Source organism: Prionailurus bengalensis, chromosome X, assembly GCF_016509475.1.
Source record: "Prionailurus bengalensis isolate Pbe53 chromosome X, Fcat_Pben_1.1_paternal_pri, whole genome shotgun sequence".
NCBI lineage: Eukaryota > Metazoa > Chordata > Mammalia > Carnivora > Felidae > Prionailurus > Prionailurus bengalensis.
Genome location: NC_057361.1, coordinates 126,744,527 through 126,761,234, shown reverse-complemented (window position 1 = coordinate 126,761,234; position 16,708 = coordinate 126,744,527). Strand labels below are relative to the sequence as shown.

Below are 16,708 nucleotides of genomic sequence, written 5' to 3'. Positions count from 1 at the left end.
GCTCCCCTACTGGCTCCCTGCCTCTTCTCACCTCCACCAACCTGGCCAAACTAGGAGTCTGGGGAAGCGCTTGTTTGGCTGCCCTGGGCCTGACACACGGGCCGGGAAGAGAAGGCAGGAAGCGCGGGGCCGCTGGCACAGGATGATGGGTGTGATGGCGGCAGGGAAGGGCTGGTGGCCCACCCGGCAGGAGGGCAGGAGGAGGCCGGCTGGTACAGGGCTGGGCGCAGACTTTCCGGCCACTTTAGAAAACGTTGACGGCTAGAAACCTATTCTCAGACCCCGACAACTGGGGTACATGGAGCACCGTCCTTGCCCTATGGTGCCTGAGAGGTTGAGAACCTGGAGAGCCTGCTCACCGACAAAGAGCAACGAGGCATTGACCCCCCCCCCCCGCCCCCCGCCATGTGCCTACTCTGGTCTGGGCCCCAGGATGGCAGTGAGAAAGGACCCGGCGTGGGCTGTGCAGGGGCAGGGCCTGGGTGCTGGGTCCTGCCCCTCCGCTCCCTGTTCCCCAACTCTGTGACCAGCCAGGGTCACCTAACAGGTTGGCCTCAGCTTCCTTCATCTGTAAACGGCGACAGCGCAGCGTGGCCGGAAGGTGATGACGTGTTGAGCACGTACTCTTCGCGTGGCCTCCGTCATCCTTTCTTCCGGCTCCTTGAGCTCCAGCCACACGGAACAACACGACACGCACGTTCCCATTGGTGGCGGGCCGAACGGGGGCCATGCTCAAGGTCCGCCCGCATCCTAATCCCTGGACCCTGTGAATATGACCTTATTTGGTCTTTGCAGATACAGTTACATCTGAGATGATCTTGAGATGCAATCAGCCAGACTTACCTGCCCAGGTCCTAAATCCAATGGCAAGTGCCCTTATAAGAGACAGAAGGGGAGGGACACAGACACAGAGAAGGCCAGGTGACATCGGAGGCAAGGATTAGAATGATGTAGCCACAAGCCAAGGAATGCAGGGGACCGGCAGCAGGTGGAAGAGGTGAGGACTGTGAGAGACTAAATATCTATTGTTTTAAGCCACCCGATTTGTGGTACTGGTTACAGCAGCCCCAGGAGGCCAATGCACTGCCCCAGGACCTTTGCACTGGCTGTGCCCTCCGCCCGGACTGCTTTTCCAGACACCCCCCTCAACCAGGTCCCTGCTTCAATGTCCACTCTCCCAAGCCGCCATTTCCACCACCTCTCACTGTCTCTCCCCTGCTCCCGGCCGTATTCCAGCCCACCCCCACCCTGCACACAGCAGCCCAGTCCCTGGAGAGAAGGCCGGCTCCACAAGGGCAGGGATGTTCTCTTGCTCACCGTGGCCTCAGTGTCGATCCGTTGACTGAAAGTACGCAGGCTCTCTTCCGCTTTATCACAACCTGCGTCTGTGAAAGAACCTCAGTTTCGCAGGAAGAAAAGTGAGGTGCACGGCCCGCCACACGACCGGTTGTTAGTGACGGAGGGAACTGCAAGCAGCCATCCCCAAGAGGGGCAGAGTTGGGAAACCGAGGCGGCCAGCCGGGTGCCCTCTAGTTTCGAGAACAGCGTCGGCCACAGTGGAAAGAGCCGTGGGGCTGGTGTCCCAGGGTCTGGGGTCAGGATGGCACCCACCTCGGCAGCAGCCACGTGGGAGGGCGCTCAGGCAAGACCGGCAGAGAGGAAGGGGTCAGCAGGACTGCATACCTTCCAGAGGCTCTAGAGGAGGATCAGTCCTCACCTCTTCCAGCTGCCGGAGGCCCCAGAAATTCTTTGGCTTGTGGCCATGTCACTCCAGTCTCTACCTCCATCCTTATGCGGCCATTTTCTCCCCGTGTCTGGGTCTTCAGTCATTCAGTGTGTCTGGCCCTATTTGTAAATAAGGTCGCATTCTGAGGTACTGGGGGCTAGGACCCCAACATACCTTTTGGGGGGACATGATCCACCTCATGGCATCACCCAGTATCCATTCCAGCCTTCTTCTCTGGGGATAAGATTCCAATTTTGTTCAGGGCATCAGTAGGCTCAGCCTCAAGTGACAGGTCATGACAATCCTGTATCCAGCTTTCCCCAGCCTCTCTTCCAGCTAAGGGGGGCGGGGGGGGGCATGTGATCCACTTGTGACTGGGACTTAAGTGGAAGTCTGCTGGGAAAGTTTCTGGAAAAACTGTTGCTTTCTTGGTATAAGAGGACAGGTGTGGTTATCCTTGCCCTTTCCCCCTTCTGTCCTTGAATGTATATGTGATGGCTGGAGCTTCAGCAGCTATTTTGTGATCACGAGGCAAAGCGAAGCTAATTAGATACTGGGCCTCACCAATGCCCTGCTGCTGAACGAGCAAGCTACCCTCCAGATTCTTTACATAAGAAAATTAAACTTGGATTTAATCACCACAGTCAGGTTTTCTATTACAGATGATCCTCAAATAGCATGGGAGTTAGGGGTGCTGGCCGCCTGCACAGCTGAAAATCCATGTGTAACTTTGACTCCTCAGACCTTAACTTCTAATAGCTGACTGTTGACCAGAAGCCTCACCAATAACATAGACAGTCGACGAACACATATATTTTGGATGTTACGTGTATTATATACTGCATTCTTACAAAAAAGTAAGCTGGAGAACAGAGAATGTTATGAAGAAAATCACAAGGAAGAGAAAGGACATTTACAGTCCTGGATTGTATTCAACACACAGAAAATCTGTATTTAACACACAGTGGTCACCTGGACTTGTGGGCACTTTCCCGATACACTGCATTTGTTCATTTCTTTATCCCACCCTCATAGTCTGAGGAGACAGCCGAGATCTCCTCTACTCTCCTCCTCAACCTTGCTTTTCTCTTTCCTCCTGTCTCTTTCTCTCCCCACCTCTTCTCTGCCTGCCTGACTCATTCTCTCTCCACCTCCTTTCACCTTGTTCCCACTGAACTAGCCAGAACATGGGAGAAAGTAAGTTATATATTAAGCGAGGAATATTTTAACTGAAAGAAAAGACAAAAGATTAATTTGATTCTTACTTCCTTGTTTCAATTTGATTTTGTTTTCCTGTTAGAAGTCTTTGCCGGAAAGGTGTTTTTTTTTTTTTTTTTTTAATCTTGGAACAATGGGTTCTCAGAACCACGAACGTGGGATGCACAGTTCTGTTTTATATTATAGCTGAGGTTGTTATCAAATATGGGCTGGGCTACGCAAAGGCGTCATAGGAACAAATGTGTGCTGACTCATGATCACAAAATGGCTGCTGAAGCTCCAGCCATCACATATACATTCAAGGACAGAAGGGGGAAAGGGCAAGGATAACCACACCTGTCCTCTTATACCAAGAAAGCAACAGTTTTTCCAGAAACTTTCCCAGCAGACTTCCACTTAAGTCCCAGTCACAAGTGGATCACATGCCCCCCCCCGCCCCCCTTAGCTGGAAGAGAGGCTGGGGAAAGCTGGATACAGGATTGTCATGACCTGTCACTTGAGGCTGAGCCTACTGATGCCCTGAACAAAATTGGGATCTTATCCCCAGAGAAGAAGGCTGGAATGGATACTGGGTGATGCCATGAGGTGGATCATGTCCCCCCAAAAGGTATGTTGGGGTCCTAGCCCCCAGTACCTCAGAATGCGACCTTATTTACAAATAGGGCCTTTGCAACAACGTGGGAATCAAGAAATGCTAACACGTGTGCAGGGCTTGGACACTGAAATCGCAAGCTGCTGTCGAGAGGAAGGAGGGAAGGCCCCTGAATGAGGAGCTATGTTAGGTTCACAGACTGAAGGCCTCAGGGTGTTCAGATGTCTGTCCTCCTCAAAAGGATGTATACATTCGATGCAATCCCAATCAAAATCCCAGCAGGCTTCTCCCCCCCCCTCCCCCACAGGAATGGACAAGGTATTCTAAAACTCATGCAGAAGTGAGACACACTTAGGATAGACAAAACAAGTCTGAAAAAGAACCATATCAGAGGATTCACATTACCCAATTTCAAGACTATTTATAAAGCGACAGTAACCAAAAAAAAAAAAAAAAAGTAACATAAAAATAGACAAGCCAATTGATGGGGCACCACAATGAGTCCAGAAGTAGACTTTCACACAGCCAATTGATTTTCAAGCAAGATGTCCAGACAATTTGGGGCGCCTGGGTCATGGCTCAGTCGGTTAAGTGTCCAACTTCAGCTCAGGTCACGATCTCACAGTCTGTGAGTTCCAGCCCCGCATCGGGCTCTGTGCTGACAGCTCAGAGCCTGGAGCCTGCTTCGGATTCTGTGTCTCCCCCTCTCTCTGCCCCTCCCCTGCTGACGCTCTGTGTCTCTCTGTCTCTCAATAATAAAGAAATGTTAAAAAAATAAAAAAATATAAAAGATGTCAAGGCCACTCAATTGGGGAAAAGATCATCTTTACAACAGACAGTGCTGGAGAAACTGGATCTCTGTATAGAAACAATAAATAAATTGTGAATTCACCTGACACTACACACAAAAATTACCTCAAAATGGATCATAGTCCTAAATGTAGGAGCAAAAACCCTACAACTTCTACAAGAAAACAGGATCAAATCATACGGAGTCGAGTTTTGTAGAGACTTCTTAACTGTGCAAACTATAAAATTTAAAAAATCCAGACATTGGGCTTCGTCAAATAAACCAACTTCTCTTCAAAAAAAAAAAAACAAAAAACAGGGGCGCCTGGGTGGCGCCGTCGGTTAAACATCCGACTTCAGCCAGGTCACGATCTCGCGGTCCGTGAGTTCGAGCCCCGCGTCAGGCTCTGGGTTGATGGCTCAGAGCCTGGAGCCTGTTTCCGGCTCTGTGTCTCCCTCTCTCTCTGCCCCTCCCCTGTTCATGCTCTGTCTCTCTCTGTCCCAAAAATAAATAAACGTTGAAAAAAAAAATTAAAAAAAAAACAAAAACAAAAACAAAAACAAAACAAACCCTCACTGTTATGAAAATAGAAAGGCAAAGCCCCGGTCTGGAAGAAAATATTTGTAGACCATACCTGACAAAGGACTTGTATCTAGAACTCTTACAACTAAATGATAAGACAAACAAATCAATTAAAAATGGGCAAAAGATTTGAACAGACCGTTTACCAAAGAAGATATATGAGTGGCTCAGAAGGACAGGAAAAGACGCTCAACATCATTAGCCAAGAGAGAAATAAAAATCAAAACTACAATTAAATACCATTTCATTGCCCCCGCCCCTCCCCCCCCCCCAGGATGGCTGGAATGAAGAGGACAGATAAGCGTTAAGGACGACGTGTCATAACCAGAACCCGCAGACGCTGCTGGTAGGGATGTAAAACGGGGCAGGTGTTTAGGAAAACTTAGTCTGGCGGCTTGTCAGCAAGTTACACGTAGAGTTACCATAAGACCTACCCCCACTGCTAGCCGTACGCTCGGGACAAATGAAGACATATCCACACACACACACACACACACACAAACTGCACTCAAGTGCTCATAGCAGCTTTATTTGTCATGGTCCCGGGCTGGAAACAACCCAAATGTCCACCAGCAAGCATTCAACAGGTCTTGTGGCCCACGCAGGATGATACCTCTACATGAGGCGGTCAAAGAAAGATGAATCGGTGACCTGCAAATCCTGGGGGGGGGTCCCTGTGTTGTGAAGTCATAGACACATCAGTAGGAGCATGAGAGGGGATGAGCTAGTGAGCCCACAGCAAGTGGCAATTCCTGAGAACGTCATTTGAGGTGCTCATGCCAAAGAGTCCCGGGTCAACACCTAATGAACATCAGAAGCATCTGGCTGACAGTCGTGTGTATACTTGGTGGCCAGCCTTCAAAGTCACGTGCTCTAGAGGTTATGATATACACTAACGTCCCCTCCTCAATGTTAGAATAATTCTTTGATGTTAAAAAAAAATCGCTCCTCATCAGGAAGCAGGTGGAGATGAAAGTTCTTTGTCTGGCATCCGAGGCTTTCTGCACTCTGCTTCTCATGATCATCTGCCCCCCAACAGTCCTACCAAAATCCCTCTGCTTTTGGGGGGTTCCTGACCACACCATGTGCCCCCTCTTCTTCCCCCTACCCTGCCTGAAATCCCTCCACCTCTCCTTCCCGTTTCAAGAGCCCCCCTGCTGCTCGCTCTGGCCGTGGCTTCAAGACGCACTTGTCTCTGCCGCCTGACAAGACATACACGTAGTAGCATCCCCACCTGAAAGCCCGCTGTGCTCCTCTGGCTGAGGAAAGGAGTGAAGGTCCTGGCCTGTCCTGAGACGTTCACGGAGAATCAGCCGTGCCATAGGCATCCCGCTACGCCCCTGCTGCCATAACACCAGCAGAACCAACCTCGGGAGCGAGAGCAAAGCAAACATGTAGAAGCTAAGGATGTTTGGCGACAATGGCAACAGAATCCTGAGAGGCCCCTTCCCAGGCCTGTTTTTCCCTCCCTTGGGGGCAAGTCTGGGATTATAGCCACACAGTCACAGGGAACACAGCTTTCCCTATCTGTTTGTTTGGAGCACCTGCCAACTTCGCAAAGCAGACCTAGTCTCGCGAGCTACAATCCGAGCAAGGTTGTAGACACGGTCCGTTTTGCAGAGATCTATGTTCCCGGGCCTACGTAAAGCCCCAGACAAGGATGCTGCCGTCAGTCAGGTGACAACTGCAGGACCGCCCTTGCAACTCAAACATGGCCGCACGCAGGCAGGCGCAGCTGGGGCAACCATAATCGAGGGCGGACAGGATCTGGTGGCTCAATGACCATCAGAGATAAGGACAGAGGAAAGGGCCGAGGACCTCAAACATGGCTGGGGGAAGACGGAGATGGAGAGGTTGCAGGCCCTATAGTACAGACAGGTGTCCACCCTGGAGTCCCCCCACAGCGGGAGGCCATGAAGCAAACCACGGAAGGGTGAAGGTGGAGCCACCTTCTATACAGGCCCACACGGGGCTGGACGGGGGACCCACCTGAGTGAGTGTGTGTGCCGCCATGTTGCCTGAAGAAGCAACTGGGAGGAAGACACAGCTAGGTCTCTCGGGGGACGGATGCGCCACTCTGTCCTTCCTGATCTGAGTCACGGTGTCCCACCGGCCGGGGGTGGCAGCTCTTGATGCCCATGTGTCTCGCCCTCCAGGGTTTCTGCCTTCCCTTCACGCCAACGTAGTGTCTTGGCTTTCCCCCACGATTCCACACTTAGAGTTTTTCCTGGGACCTTTAGCCCAACTGCCATCTGGTTACTTTACAGCACGAGAGGGCTCCTTTAAGGCCAGCACTCTTAGACCCTCATTTGTTCGCACCCGAAGTAAATGAATGCGGTCGAGGCAATTCACCAGTTACGTGGAAGCACCGCCACAACATTTCAACGGCTCTTGGAAAGTCTGCACAGTTTCACAGGGCGAGTGGTCTCAATGTCAGACACACTGTGCGCTGGCACCGTGTCTTATGGGGCTGTCCCTGAAGCACACCAGTCGAGAAGCGTGACGGGGCTGATGTCCAGGGAAGTTCTTGGGGAAGGGACTGGAAAGCTGGCAGGATGTCCTCCAGTAGCGTGAGCTTTTGCGTCCAGTTGTGTGGGAGCCCAATTTCAGAGCACATTAGAAAGAAAACCACAAAATCAAGGTGGCTCATCCAGTAGAACCCATGGGATGACATTCCACGGGGGCTATGACTCTTCTTTAGTGAAGCCAGTTACTGACTGGCCTGCAGAGTTGAGACGGCTCACTTACTACGGTGATGGAAACAGACATCAGAGCCCCGGGATCTGATCTCTTTCTAGTTCCCACCACCGCGTGGCAGTTGTCATCCCAATGCCTCCTGCCACTGTCTCTTGTTCTGCACTGGGATTGGCTTCCTGAATCCACCCCAGCCCTGGCAAAGATTGCGCCTCATAAAAACACGTGCTTCCACACGTCCTGTCCATGGACTTCAAAGACAGTGGCCTTAATACTTCATGTTTCTGAGGTGCCGACAAAGATGAATGTGACACAAAGAGCAGAAGGCAACCGAAGGACAAGGGGACACAGACCCTGTGAAAGGGGCTCTGAGATAAAAGCAAGTTGCAAGAACTCTAGAACTTTCCGTAAGTCATATCTAAAAATCATTCTAATATAGCTATATAAAACTTCTATGTCAATGTGTTTCTATCTATCTGTATCTCTTGCTCTTGGAGTCGTCCTAGTGACTGGAGCTCCAAGAAGCATGCTCGGAAGAAATCCTGTATTTCCAGATCTTCCCCACACTGTCCTGAGGGTGCTTTGAGCCTCTCACTGTGTGGCAGGGAAGGCGCACACGATCCTCGGAGGCCCATAGGGGGTGCTCAGCATACCTACCAGTTGCCCACCAGAGGTCCCGGCAGTGGAGGGGGCTGGAAGGAGGAGGCAAGCCAACCAGGACGCTGGGCTGAGAGCACCCAGGGGCCGAACTCCTGAACCCGGCTCTGGGGACAGTGCGGACAGAACAGGGCAGAGCCTGCCAGCAGCCGCCACCCCCTGGCCAGCAGGAGGCTGCAGGAAAGTGCCATTTGAAGGGGACGCCCTGTTTCCGTGGGGCTCAGGGGGAGGAGGGAGAAGAGGGGCCAGGCTCACCACCGCACCCATTGCACCCATCGGGTGTCTCTTTCTCCTGCCTGAGGTCTTCTCACAGGGTTGGCGGGATTCTTATTTCAGGAGCGATTCACCAACACCCTTCCTTATATAGCCGAAATCTCTAGCTTACGTTACTCCTGAATACAAAAATGCTGAAAGAAAGTGAACGTGCAGTATTGTAAGAAATATCATACGAAAGGTCCGATGAGAGAGCCATCACTGGGCATGCTGTGTGCAAATTCGTAGCCCGTCTCGTTTTCTTCCTGATCGGCACCAGCCACAAGAGGTGGCCACTTGAGGGAGAGCACCTAAGTGTGAAGCTTTAGGCACTGAGGGTGGGGAGGAGGGGCAGAGAGGCCAGGCTGGTCTGTGCTGCTGGGGTGTGGGAGGCAGACGGCAGTAAGTAGGGTGAGCCCGGGGCACCGGGCGGGAGGAGACGGATAGCAGCAGGCCAGCTCGTGCGGGGTCTTGTCCGGAGCCGGCTCCTGCGAGGGACCAGAGTGTCCCCTGACTCCCCTGCCCCGCCCCAGGGCTCCGAGAAGATGGGCCCTGGGGGCTGCTTCTCAAAGGAGAAGGCTGCGCCTCTCTGGCACGGGGACAGAGGGCCTGGAAAAAGAGCCAGCCACCAGTCAGCATGATGGCAGGGTGTCCCGTTTCCTCCCGTGGAGGTTCGGGCTTAGAGAGAACACACCGCTTCCCGCAGCCTGACACCTGGGCGTGAGCTGTCCACGAATGTGTTCGCCCAAGGCCGTTTTCAGACGGTTTCTTGATGCATTTGAGGTGATGTCACGGGCCGGCCACAGTCTAGTTGTAGAATTCCGTCACGCCCCCCCCCGCCCCCATTTATGAGCTCTGAAAGGATTAAAGTGCTTTTAGTGCTTTTACCTGGAAACACCAAGAAGTCTTGGAGCGGAGCAGATGGTCCCACAACACGAGAGAAACCGCTCGTCCCTCACCAGAGGTGGCTGTGCCCACGACAGGGCCCTGCTGGAGCGCAGCGCTGACCCGCGTGGGGTAGGGGCATCTGGGCAGTTCCAGCACAGAACATGGATCTGTTCTGAGGTCTCTGTGCTTCAGTCGTGTCCTCAGCGATCAAAGGCAGGGGAGCGGGAGGCCCCAGGCTTTAAAGTGGGCCCTCTCCCAGGCGAACAGGCTGTACTGCCTGTGGCCGCGCATTCGCGGTGTCCCCGGACTTTCTGGCCCTCGCACCCAAACAGATCGGCGCCTTTCCCCCGTCGCTCTTCTCCGAGGGCTTCCCACCCCCGCGGCTGCCGCGGGGGCCGCCGCGCCACACTGCCCCCTCACAGGCTAGGCCGCGCTGGCCGCCCGGGGCGCGCCGGTGCTCCGGGAGGGACAAGCGGCTCCGGAACACCCTCCCGCAGTGCGGACACCCACAGGGCCGCCCCTCGCCGCAAGTCGCCCGGCGCTTGAAGAGGGGGGAGCGCCTCCGAAGGCCTTCCCGCACTCGCCGCACGCGTAGGGCCGCTCGCCGCCGCCGTGCGCCCGGCGGTGCAGGCTGAGACCCGAGCCTCCCCGGAACGCCTTCCCGCACTCTTGGCACGAGAACGGCTTCTGCCCGCTGTGGACGCGCTGGCGGTGAATGAGCTGGGACGCTCCCTTGAAGGCCTTGAGACACTAGCCGCACGTGTAGGGCTTGTGGCCGCTGTGGGTGCACCGGTGCTTGGGTAGGTTGGAGCCGCGACTGAAGGATTTCCCACACTGCGGACACAGGTGCCGCTTGTCAGCGCCCGGTGCACCCCGCGGCCTGAGACCCTAATCCCGCCTCACGCAGTCCTGTCTTCTCTGCCTCATCGCTCTTCCCTCACCGGAGGAGCCGCCTTGACCTCTCTCCCCGGGCTGGTCATCCCTGCCGGAACCCGTCTGTGGGGAACGAGCATGTTTCCCTGTGCGATTAGCGGTCTCCCCTGTTGGCCGGGCCACCTGGTTCTCGTTACCGGCCCGAGGGTCAGTCCTCGGGAGCTCTTGGGGGCAATGCTTCTGCTTTGAAGTCAACGTCCTGTTCTCTATCCCGTCACCTACAGAGACAGCGAACACCAAACAGTGTCACCCTCTCCCCGGAGCTCTGTTATAGGGTCTGTTGTTCTCACCCTCACACCAAAGCCGAGAAGGAATGAATGGGGGAGACGAGGACGCGGGGGAAGAGGCAAGATGACCTTCAGCGGACAGGAGGGCAAGAGGGGAAGTGGTGGGAATGAGCTGGAAGTACCGGAACTGATGTGACGCAGTAGGAGGCGCTCCCTCCATCTGGCGCCTCAACAGGGACTCCTCAGGAAAGTCTGGCACAGAAGGGGAACTTCCCACCCGAGGTGACCGCACTGCCCTGCTCAGCTGGCCGCTCTTGCCGAAAGGCTCAGTGAGCCGGCTGCGCGGCCCTCACTCACCCGTCCGCACCCCCGCAGCAGCCCGTGTCCCGTGGATGTCTGCCGCCTGGGGCTCGTCCCCTTGCTCCAGCCAGGAGACCAGGTGAGGCTTGGAGGCTAAAAGTCCAGTCCATGGAAACGAAGCAGATCAGTCACTCCTGAACTCAGCCCAACGTCCATCTTCAAGAACAGAAACAAAGAACTCTCTAGAGATTGCCCCTGGGAAGGTCCCGATAAAGGGCAGAGTCCCTTTAAGGAAGCAAAGGACTTTGGATGCATGGGGGCCAGGCGGGCACGCGGAGCCCCAAGTAGGTGGTGATTGGGGCCAGCAGGATAACGGTGTTATTCCTTGGCCTGCAGGGAGGTCAGGAGGCTGCTGGGACATGTGGCATCGACTGACGATTCCGGAACTGCGCTGTGAACCCTGCATCTGCCCAGTGAGGGTCAGAAAGAACCAAGGGGAAGAAAGTAGTCTCCCTGTGTGTGGTTAGTTTATAGAGTTTAAATCTGGAGAGAAGAAATGGAGGAAACAGGCCCCCTGCAGCCCCGCAGGCAGTGGGTCGCAGTGAGTCGCAGTGAGTCGCAGTGAGTTGCAGTGAGTTGCAGCGGGGGGGGGGGCACCCCAGCTCCTTTCTGGATTGATTCAGGCTGCAAAACCAAACGCTCTTCTTCTCCTGGGCCTCTTGGCCTGGCTTGGCTCAAGGAACAGAAACTGCTAAACTCTGTACAGTGCAGCCTTGATAAAAATAAATGAAGTCTCAAAGAGCGCACATACACATTCAAGGATAACATGCGTCCACCTTTTGGGTAGAAGAGGTCTAGTCAACCCACGACTTTCTATGCAAAAGTACTACGATGGGGGCCCGTGCGGTTACCACTTAGGGGTCAATGCACGTATTCTCGGGCTTACGGTAACCAACAAGCGATTCCGTTCAGAGATCCAGTAGCGGCGACTGGACGTGGGTGTGAGGTCCTTACCCAGTGACACCAAATGGCGGTAGTTCTCCAGCAACACTCTCTTGTAGAGAGGATCCTTTGACTGAGGTCCAGAAGCTTCCATCCTGTCTTGATGAAGTACACGGGCACGTCTTCAAACGATACCGGCACCTAAAGTGAGAAATTCCCAGGGCTGCAGGGGAATTCAGCCCCATGGGTCGCAGGATGGGCGGGCGGCAACCAAACATGGGGTGGGGGTGGGGGTGGGGGTGGGGGTGGGGACCCAGAGAACTCAGCAGCTAAGGGGAGACTCGGGGTTGCCAGAGCTGTGAGGCTGGGGCATGATGAGGGGGCGGACGGAGACGGTCAGGGAGCCCCGCTCACCTTGGGTCCGGCCTTCAAGAGAATGGCTGCCATCGCGGGGGTACAAACAAGCTAAGGGGATTGGCAAAAGCCAAGTGCGAGATGAGGCCCGCCCTAGTCCAGCACCACCTCATCCAGGTTAGGTCCCAGTCACAGCTGCTGGCGGGCAAGACTCGAACACATCTTTCTTGGGGGACACAATCCAACCCATAACACTTTCCCAGACCGAGCTGCCGCCCTCTCCCCTCACCTGGGCGGTGGGCTGCCAGACAGGGAGTCCTGCCCACCTCCGGTGAGCCTTGGCTTCCTCTTTCTCATTCCTTTCTTCCCATGGGGGCAGGACCCCTGCACCCCGACTTTCCAGCCATCCCCGGAAGCTCCACTGCTGACCCCTTTTCCTCTCAGGTCAGGGTCCTTACAGAAAAACTCCCAACACACACATACCACTCCACCTGTAAACAACCTCAGTGTCAAGGAACAGAGGAAGACCAGGCTAGCGAAACGCACTATGGAGGGAGCCACGATAGCTAGGGGAGGGGTGCTCTCTGAAGGAGTCACGTTCAGGCTGAGAGCCGAAGGCTGCGGGTGAGCAAAGAGAGTAGCAGGCTAAGGGCATGGCTCATATCTGGCCCTTGGGTGGGCCCAAGCCGGGCGGTCCCGGGGCTGAGACTGGGGCCGGGGTGGGGGTGCAAAAGGGGAGAGACCACGTGTGCGCCTTGGGGACAGGAGGCAGCGGGGGCTCACACCAAGGGCAGGAAGCGTCTGTCAGGGACAGAGCGGGCAGTGTCTGATTCCTCCGCACCGGCTCTCAGTGCCAGGAAACAGCGGGGCCAAAGAAAGTTTGCTCCAAGGATGTGCTCCGCACCCAGCTGGAGGCCAGAATGTGCAATTCCCCGGTGGGGAAGCGGAAGAGCCAGGCAGTGGCTGGTGGGGAGCGGGCCCAGGATGCTTTTGCTGCGTGGGTGACTCCAGCTTATTCATGCTACAGGAGAGAGGATGGGGGGACGGGGTCCTGGAGCATTTAAATTGCCACAAGGTCCCTTATCGCCAGTGACGAGCTGTCAACCAACACTAGCCCAGAAGAAATAAACTCATGTGTCTGATGAAGACATTTACATTAATCAGATGGAAAGAATCCCTTAAGGCGGAGTGGACGCGAAAACCGCCGGGTGACAGGCCTAGGAGGCGTGGATAGCTGCACGATGTCAAGATGTCTTCCCCTGCTTACCGCTGGTCCTGAGACAGAAAGCTAAGCGAACGGCTGCTGGACACAGGTCGGACACGCCTCCTGTGACGATGCCACCCCAGGGAGGGCACAAGGCTCTTGCCAAAGCTGGACCCAATTCTAGTGCAGCCTTGTGCCCCCACACCCGGTTTATAAAGGATACTGGGGACAGAGGGACCACTTAAAGACACTAGCTACAAGGGAGCAACTGGCCCAATCTAGAAGGTGGGCTGTTTCCGGTCCCCTGCGTGTCTCAGCGCCAGGGGGAAAAGACGAGGCCGGGGAGAGAGGCTGCTTCAGATGAAAAGATAACCAGACGGCCAATGGTCAAGCGTAACGAAGTCCTTGATGAGATGCTGGCGTGAAGGAAAGAGGAGTCAAAGGCAGTGGGGGCCTGGAGGGTGACTGTGCAGCGGCTCTCAGACGACAGCAGGAGCCCGCGCCGGGCATGGGTTGGATGGATAACGGCCCTGGGTCATGGGAGGAAATGTCCTTCCTTCTTGAAGCACGTAGGGAGAAAATGGTATGCACGCTTCCTGTAAACTACTTCAGCAAAAACAAAGGAAAGGGAAAAGGAGAGAGAGAAAGAGAGAGCGAGAGAGCGAGAAAAGCAGGGAGCGAAGGATAGAAGGACAAAGGGAAGGAGAAACCGAGAAAGAGAGAAACAAGCAAACAAGGCAAGCTGGAGGCCGCCGCTAGCCCCGGGGGGTGGGCACCTGCGCTGCCTTAGACTGTCCTCTCGATTTCGTCTGTTTGCTTGCCGGTGTTCAAAATGAAAAGGGAGGGGCACCCGGGTGGCTCAGTCGGTTAAGCCTCCGACTTGGGCTCAGGTCATGATCTCACGGTTCGGTTCGTGAGTTCGAGCCCCGCCTCGGGCTCTGTGCTGACAGCTCGGAGCCAGGAGCCTGCTTGGGATTCTGTGCCTCCCTCTCTCTGTGTCCCTCCCCTGCTTGCGCTCTGTGGCTCTCTGTCCCTCTCAAAAATAGAGAAAGATTTAAACAAAATTAAAGAAAAAAAAAAAAAAAAAAAAAAGAGGCAGCCAGTGGGCTTCCGTGCTGGTGCCTACAGAAGACCAGGAGATGGGGCTATTTCCCCAGGAAAAGAACACAGAAAACAAACCCCAGGAAAGGCAGGAGGCGACCCCACACAGGAACTGGGATCAGGAACTGGGGCTTCTTCATCTGTGAGGAGGAGTGGCGCCAGGCCTCTTGCAGTCAGGCTTCTTCCTTCCTGGCGGACTTCCTCTGAGGCCTGGCACTTCCAGACCCCGGCTGCCTCCTCCTGGCTCCGGCAGCCTTCCCTGGGGACCTCAGCGCTTGCAGCCCGCTGGGTGGGTCGGCCCCAGGGCCCTGGGCCTAGGGAGGCCGCAGGTCACCCCAGGGCCTTCCACGCTGCTCCACCCAACAAAGCCCTCTAAGGATCATCTGAGGATCAGCCTTGCAACTGGGGTCTCCCCTGTCCTGGGCGGTGGGGGGCGGGGGCGGGGCAGAGGCTGAACTGATGGTAAACAGGGCCACCTCCTAATGGGGTTCTGTCCTTGCCTGCTCACGGCCCTCCCCGGGGTGCCCATCTGACTCAGAGTAGACCCATGTGGCCCCTCCTGGCCTCGCCCTGCCCCCCTCCCACCTGCTTGCTCCCTCTGCTCCTGCCACACCGTCCTCTGCGCATTCCCTTCCACACACCAGTCCACTCATACCTCAGGCCCTTTGCACTGGTTGTTCCCTCCGCCCGGTACACGCTCTCATCTCCTTCAAGGTTTTCTGAAATACCCTCATCTACTCAGACTTGCGACCCAACCCCTCACCTCCTTCCCTCTGCTCTAGTTTCCCCAGGGCACTTACCACCGATGAACACACTCTAGCATCCTTCATTTAAGATGTTTGCTGTCCTGTCGTGTGCGCCCTGCCACTAGGCCTGGACCCACGTGGGGCGAGTTTTGCCATTTTCTTCCCTGCCATATCGCCAATGCCTGCAGGGGCCTGGCCCGCAGGGGCTGCCAGGCACACGTCTGTGGGACTGGAGGACTGCTGGAGCTCCTTCCCCGCTCAGCTCGCTCCCTCCCTCTCTTGATCTTGCAGGCCCTCCATCCCACCCCTGGCTTCCTCTTCCTACACCTTCTTCTGGGGAGCTCCTCACCACCAACGGTCTCACCAAAGGGGGGCACCACCGCCCCCCCCCCCCCCGCCGCCCCCTTGATAGCTAGCGGCCAGGACACGTCTGGGACCCTTACCACCTGTGCCTGCTGAGTTCGCCAGGTGCCCCTGAGCAGGAGTGCCGCCACCTCGAATTGCCGGCCTGCCCAGCGCACCCACACACACGGGCGCAAAATCCCCCCGCCGGGGGCTCCCTTGCCAGCTCCAGGATCAGAGGCGAATCGCAGTCAATAAACATAGGCTGCTTTCCAGGGGCCCTCTCCCTCGCCCCATGGCCACCTGCCTGCCGAGACGCCCCCCCCCCCCCCCCCCCCCCCCCGCCTCCGCAGGGTCCCGCTCTGGGCCGCCACAGCCCTGCCAGGCCGGCATACTGGGGCTCCGCGGGCCGCTGCCGGGCTGTCGGTCCTAACCCCCACCCCCGGCAGGCCCAAGGCCAAGGCTGCCGCCTCCGAGAAGCCCTCGGGGACAGCGGCCCCAGGAGATGGCGGGATTCCCCGCCCGGTCTCGACCTGGTCCCTGGGCGCCGCTCTCAGGAGGCGCGTTCTGCGAGGCTGTCCGTCCTCCTCTGTCTAGAGCCAGGAGCAGGGCCGGGAGGCGGGCGGGGAGCGGGCGGGGCCGGGGCGGCGGCGGCGGCGTGGTGGGGGACATGGAGCATGCGCGTCGCAGCGGGAGGGCGGCTGGGCCCCGTGCCGGTCCCAGCGCGCCCCACGGGGGATCTGGCCTGATTGCCAGGGCACCCCGGGGCACTTCTGCTTCCCATCTGGGCTGCATCCAGGACTTGAGTAGCAGTGGCCGGCCCGCCGTGTCCCGCCCCCCCCCCCCCCCCCCCCCCCCCCCCCGCCAAGGGGCCAGGGGAGGGGCGGCATTGGCCAAGCACCTCCCGTGGGTCAGACCCCGGGGGTTTTGAGTCCATCCAGTCATCTGTTCATCCACCTGGGATCCATGGGACGCTGTGGGGGCACCCAGTAAGAGACCAACGCACTTAAGCCAGGAGGGCAAAGAGGAGAAAAGGGGGTGCACTGAGGGGGGACCTTGGGGAAGTCCGTGCGCAGATGAAGGAAAGAGCCACACCCGTTTTCCATCTGCCGCCCCTGCCCCCCAGACCTTTTCGTGACCATTGAGCTGGGCTGCAGGTT

The 16,708-nt window shown here is 56.3% G+C and overlaps 1 protein-coding gene and 1 long non-coding RNA gene across 5 annotated transcripts; both read right to left on the bottom strand.

Moving 5' to 3' along the window:
• Positions 1 to 5,411: 5,411 nt before the first annotated feature.
• Positions 5,412 to 9,969, bottom strand: LOC122477896. The gene is made up of 2 exons (XR_006295786.1): positions 6,143 to 9,969; positions 5,412 to 5,709 (listed from the first exon to the last, which is right to left on the bottom strand). It is a non-coding gene; the product is annotated as an uncharacterized LOC122477896 (long non-coding RNA).
• Positions 9,970 to 10,056: 87 nt separating this feature from the next.
• Positions 10,057 to 16,361, bottom strand: ZFP92 (ZFP92 zinc finger protein). 4 transcript variants are annotated; one of them, XM_043571392.1, is made up of 4 exons: positions 16,089 to 16,361; positions 15,752 to 15,774; positions 11,874 to 12,002; positions 11,141 to 11,631 (listed from the first exon to the last, which is right to left on the bottom strand). In XM_043571392.1, exons 1-4 carry the CDS (start codon positions 16,341 to 16,343, stop codon positions 11,397 to 11,399), a joined length of 642 nt encoding a protein of 213 aa, XP_043427327.1. In that variant the 5' UTR covers positions 16,344 to 16,361; the 3' UTR covers positions 11,141 to 11,396. The 4 variants fall into 4 exon arrangements, 2 of the variants coding, with proteins under 2 accessions (XP_043427327.1, XP_043427328.1); XR_006295785.1 differs by lacking the exons at positions 15,752 to 15,774; positions 16,089 to 16,361 and adding exons at positions 12,482 to 12,646; positions 12,939 to 14,279 and having other exon boundaries at positions 11,142 to 11,631; XR_006295784.1 differs by lacking the exons at positions 11,141 to 11,631; positions 15,752 to 15,774; positions 16,089 to 16,361 and adding exons at positions 10,057 to 10,550; positions 10,917 to 11,075 and having other exon boundaries at positions 11,874 to 11,970.
• Positions 16,362 to 16,708: the final 347 nt, after the last annotated feature.

Bases quoted from the DNA above. Each gene is read 5' to 3' on its own strand.
- ZFP92 (XM_043571392.1), bottom strand. From the start codon at position 16,343: ATGCAGCCCAGATGGGAAGCAGAAGTGCCCCGGGGTGCCCTGGCAATC. The intron at 15,775-16,088 runs GGACCAGGTCGA...CTGATCCTGGAG, and splicing joins CTCCTGAGAGCGGCGCCCAG to CTGGCAAGGGAGCCCCCGGC. The intron at 12,003-15,751 runs GGGATTTTGCGC...TTCTCACTTTAG, and splicing joins GCAAGGGAGCCCCCGGCGGG to GTGCCGGTATCGTTTGAAGA.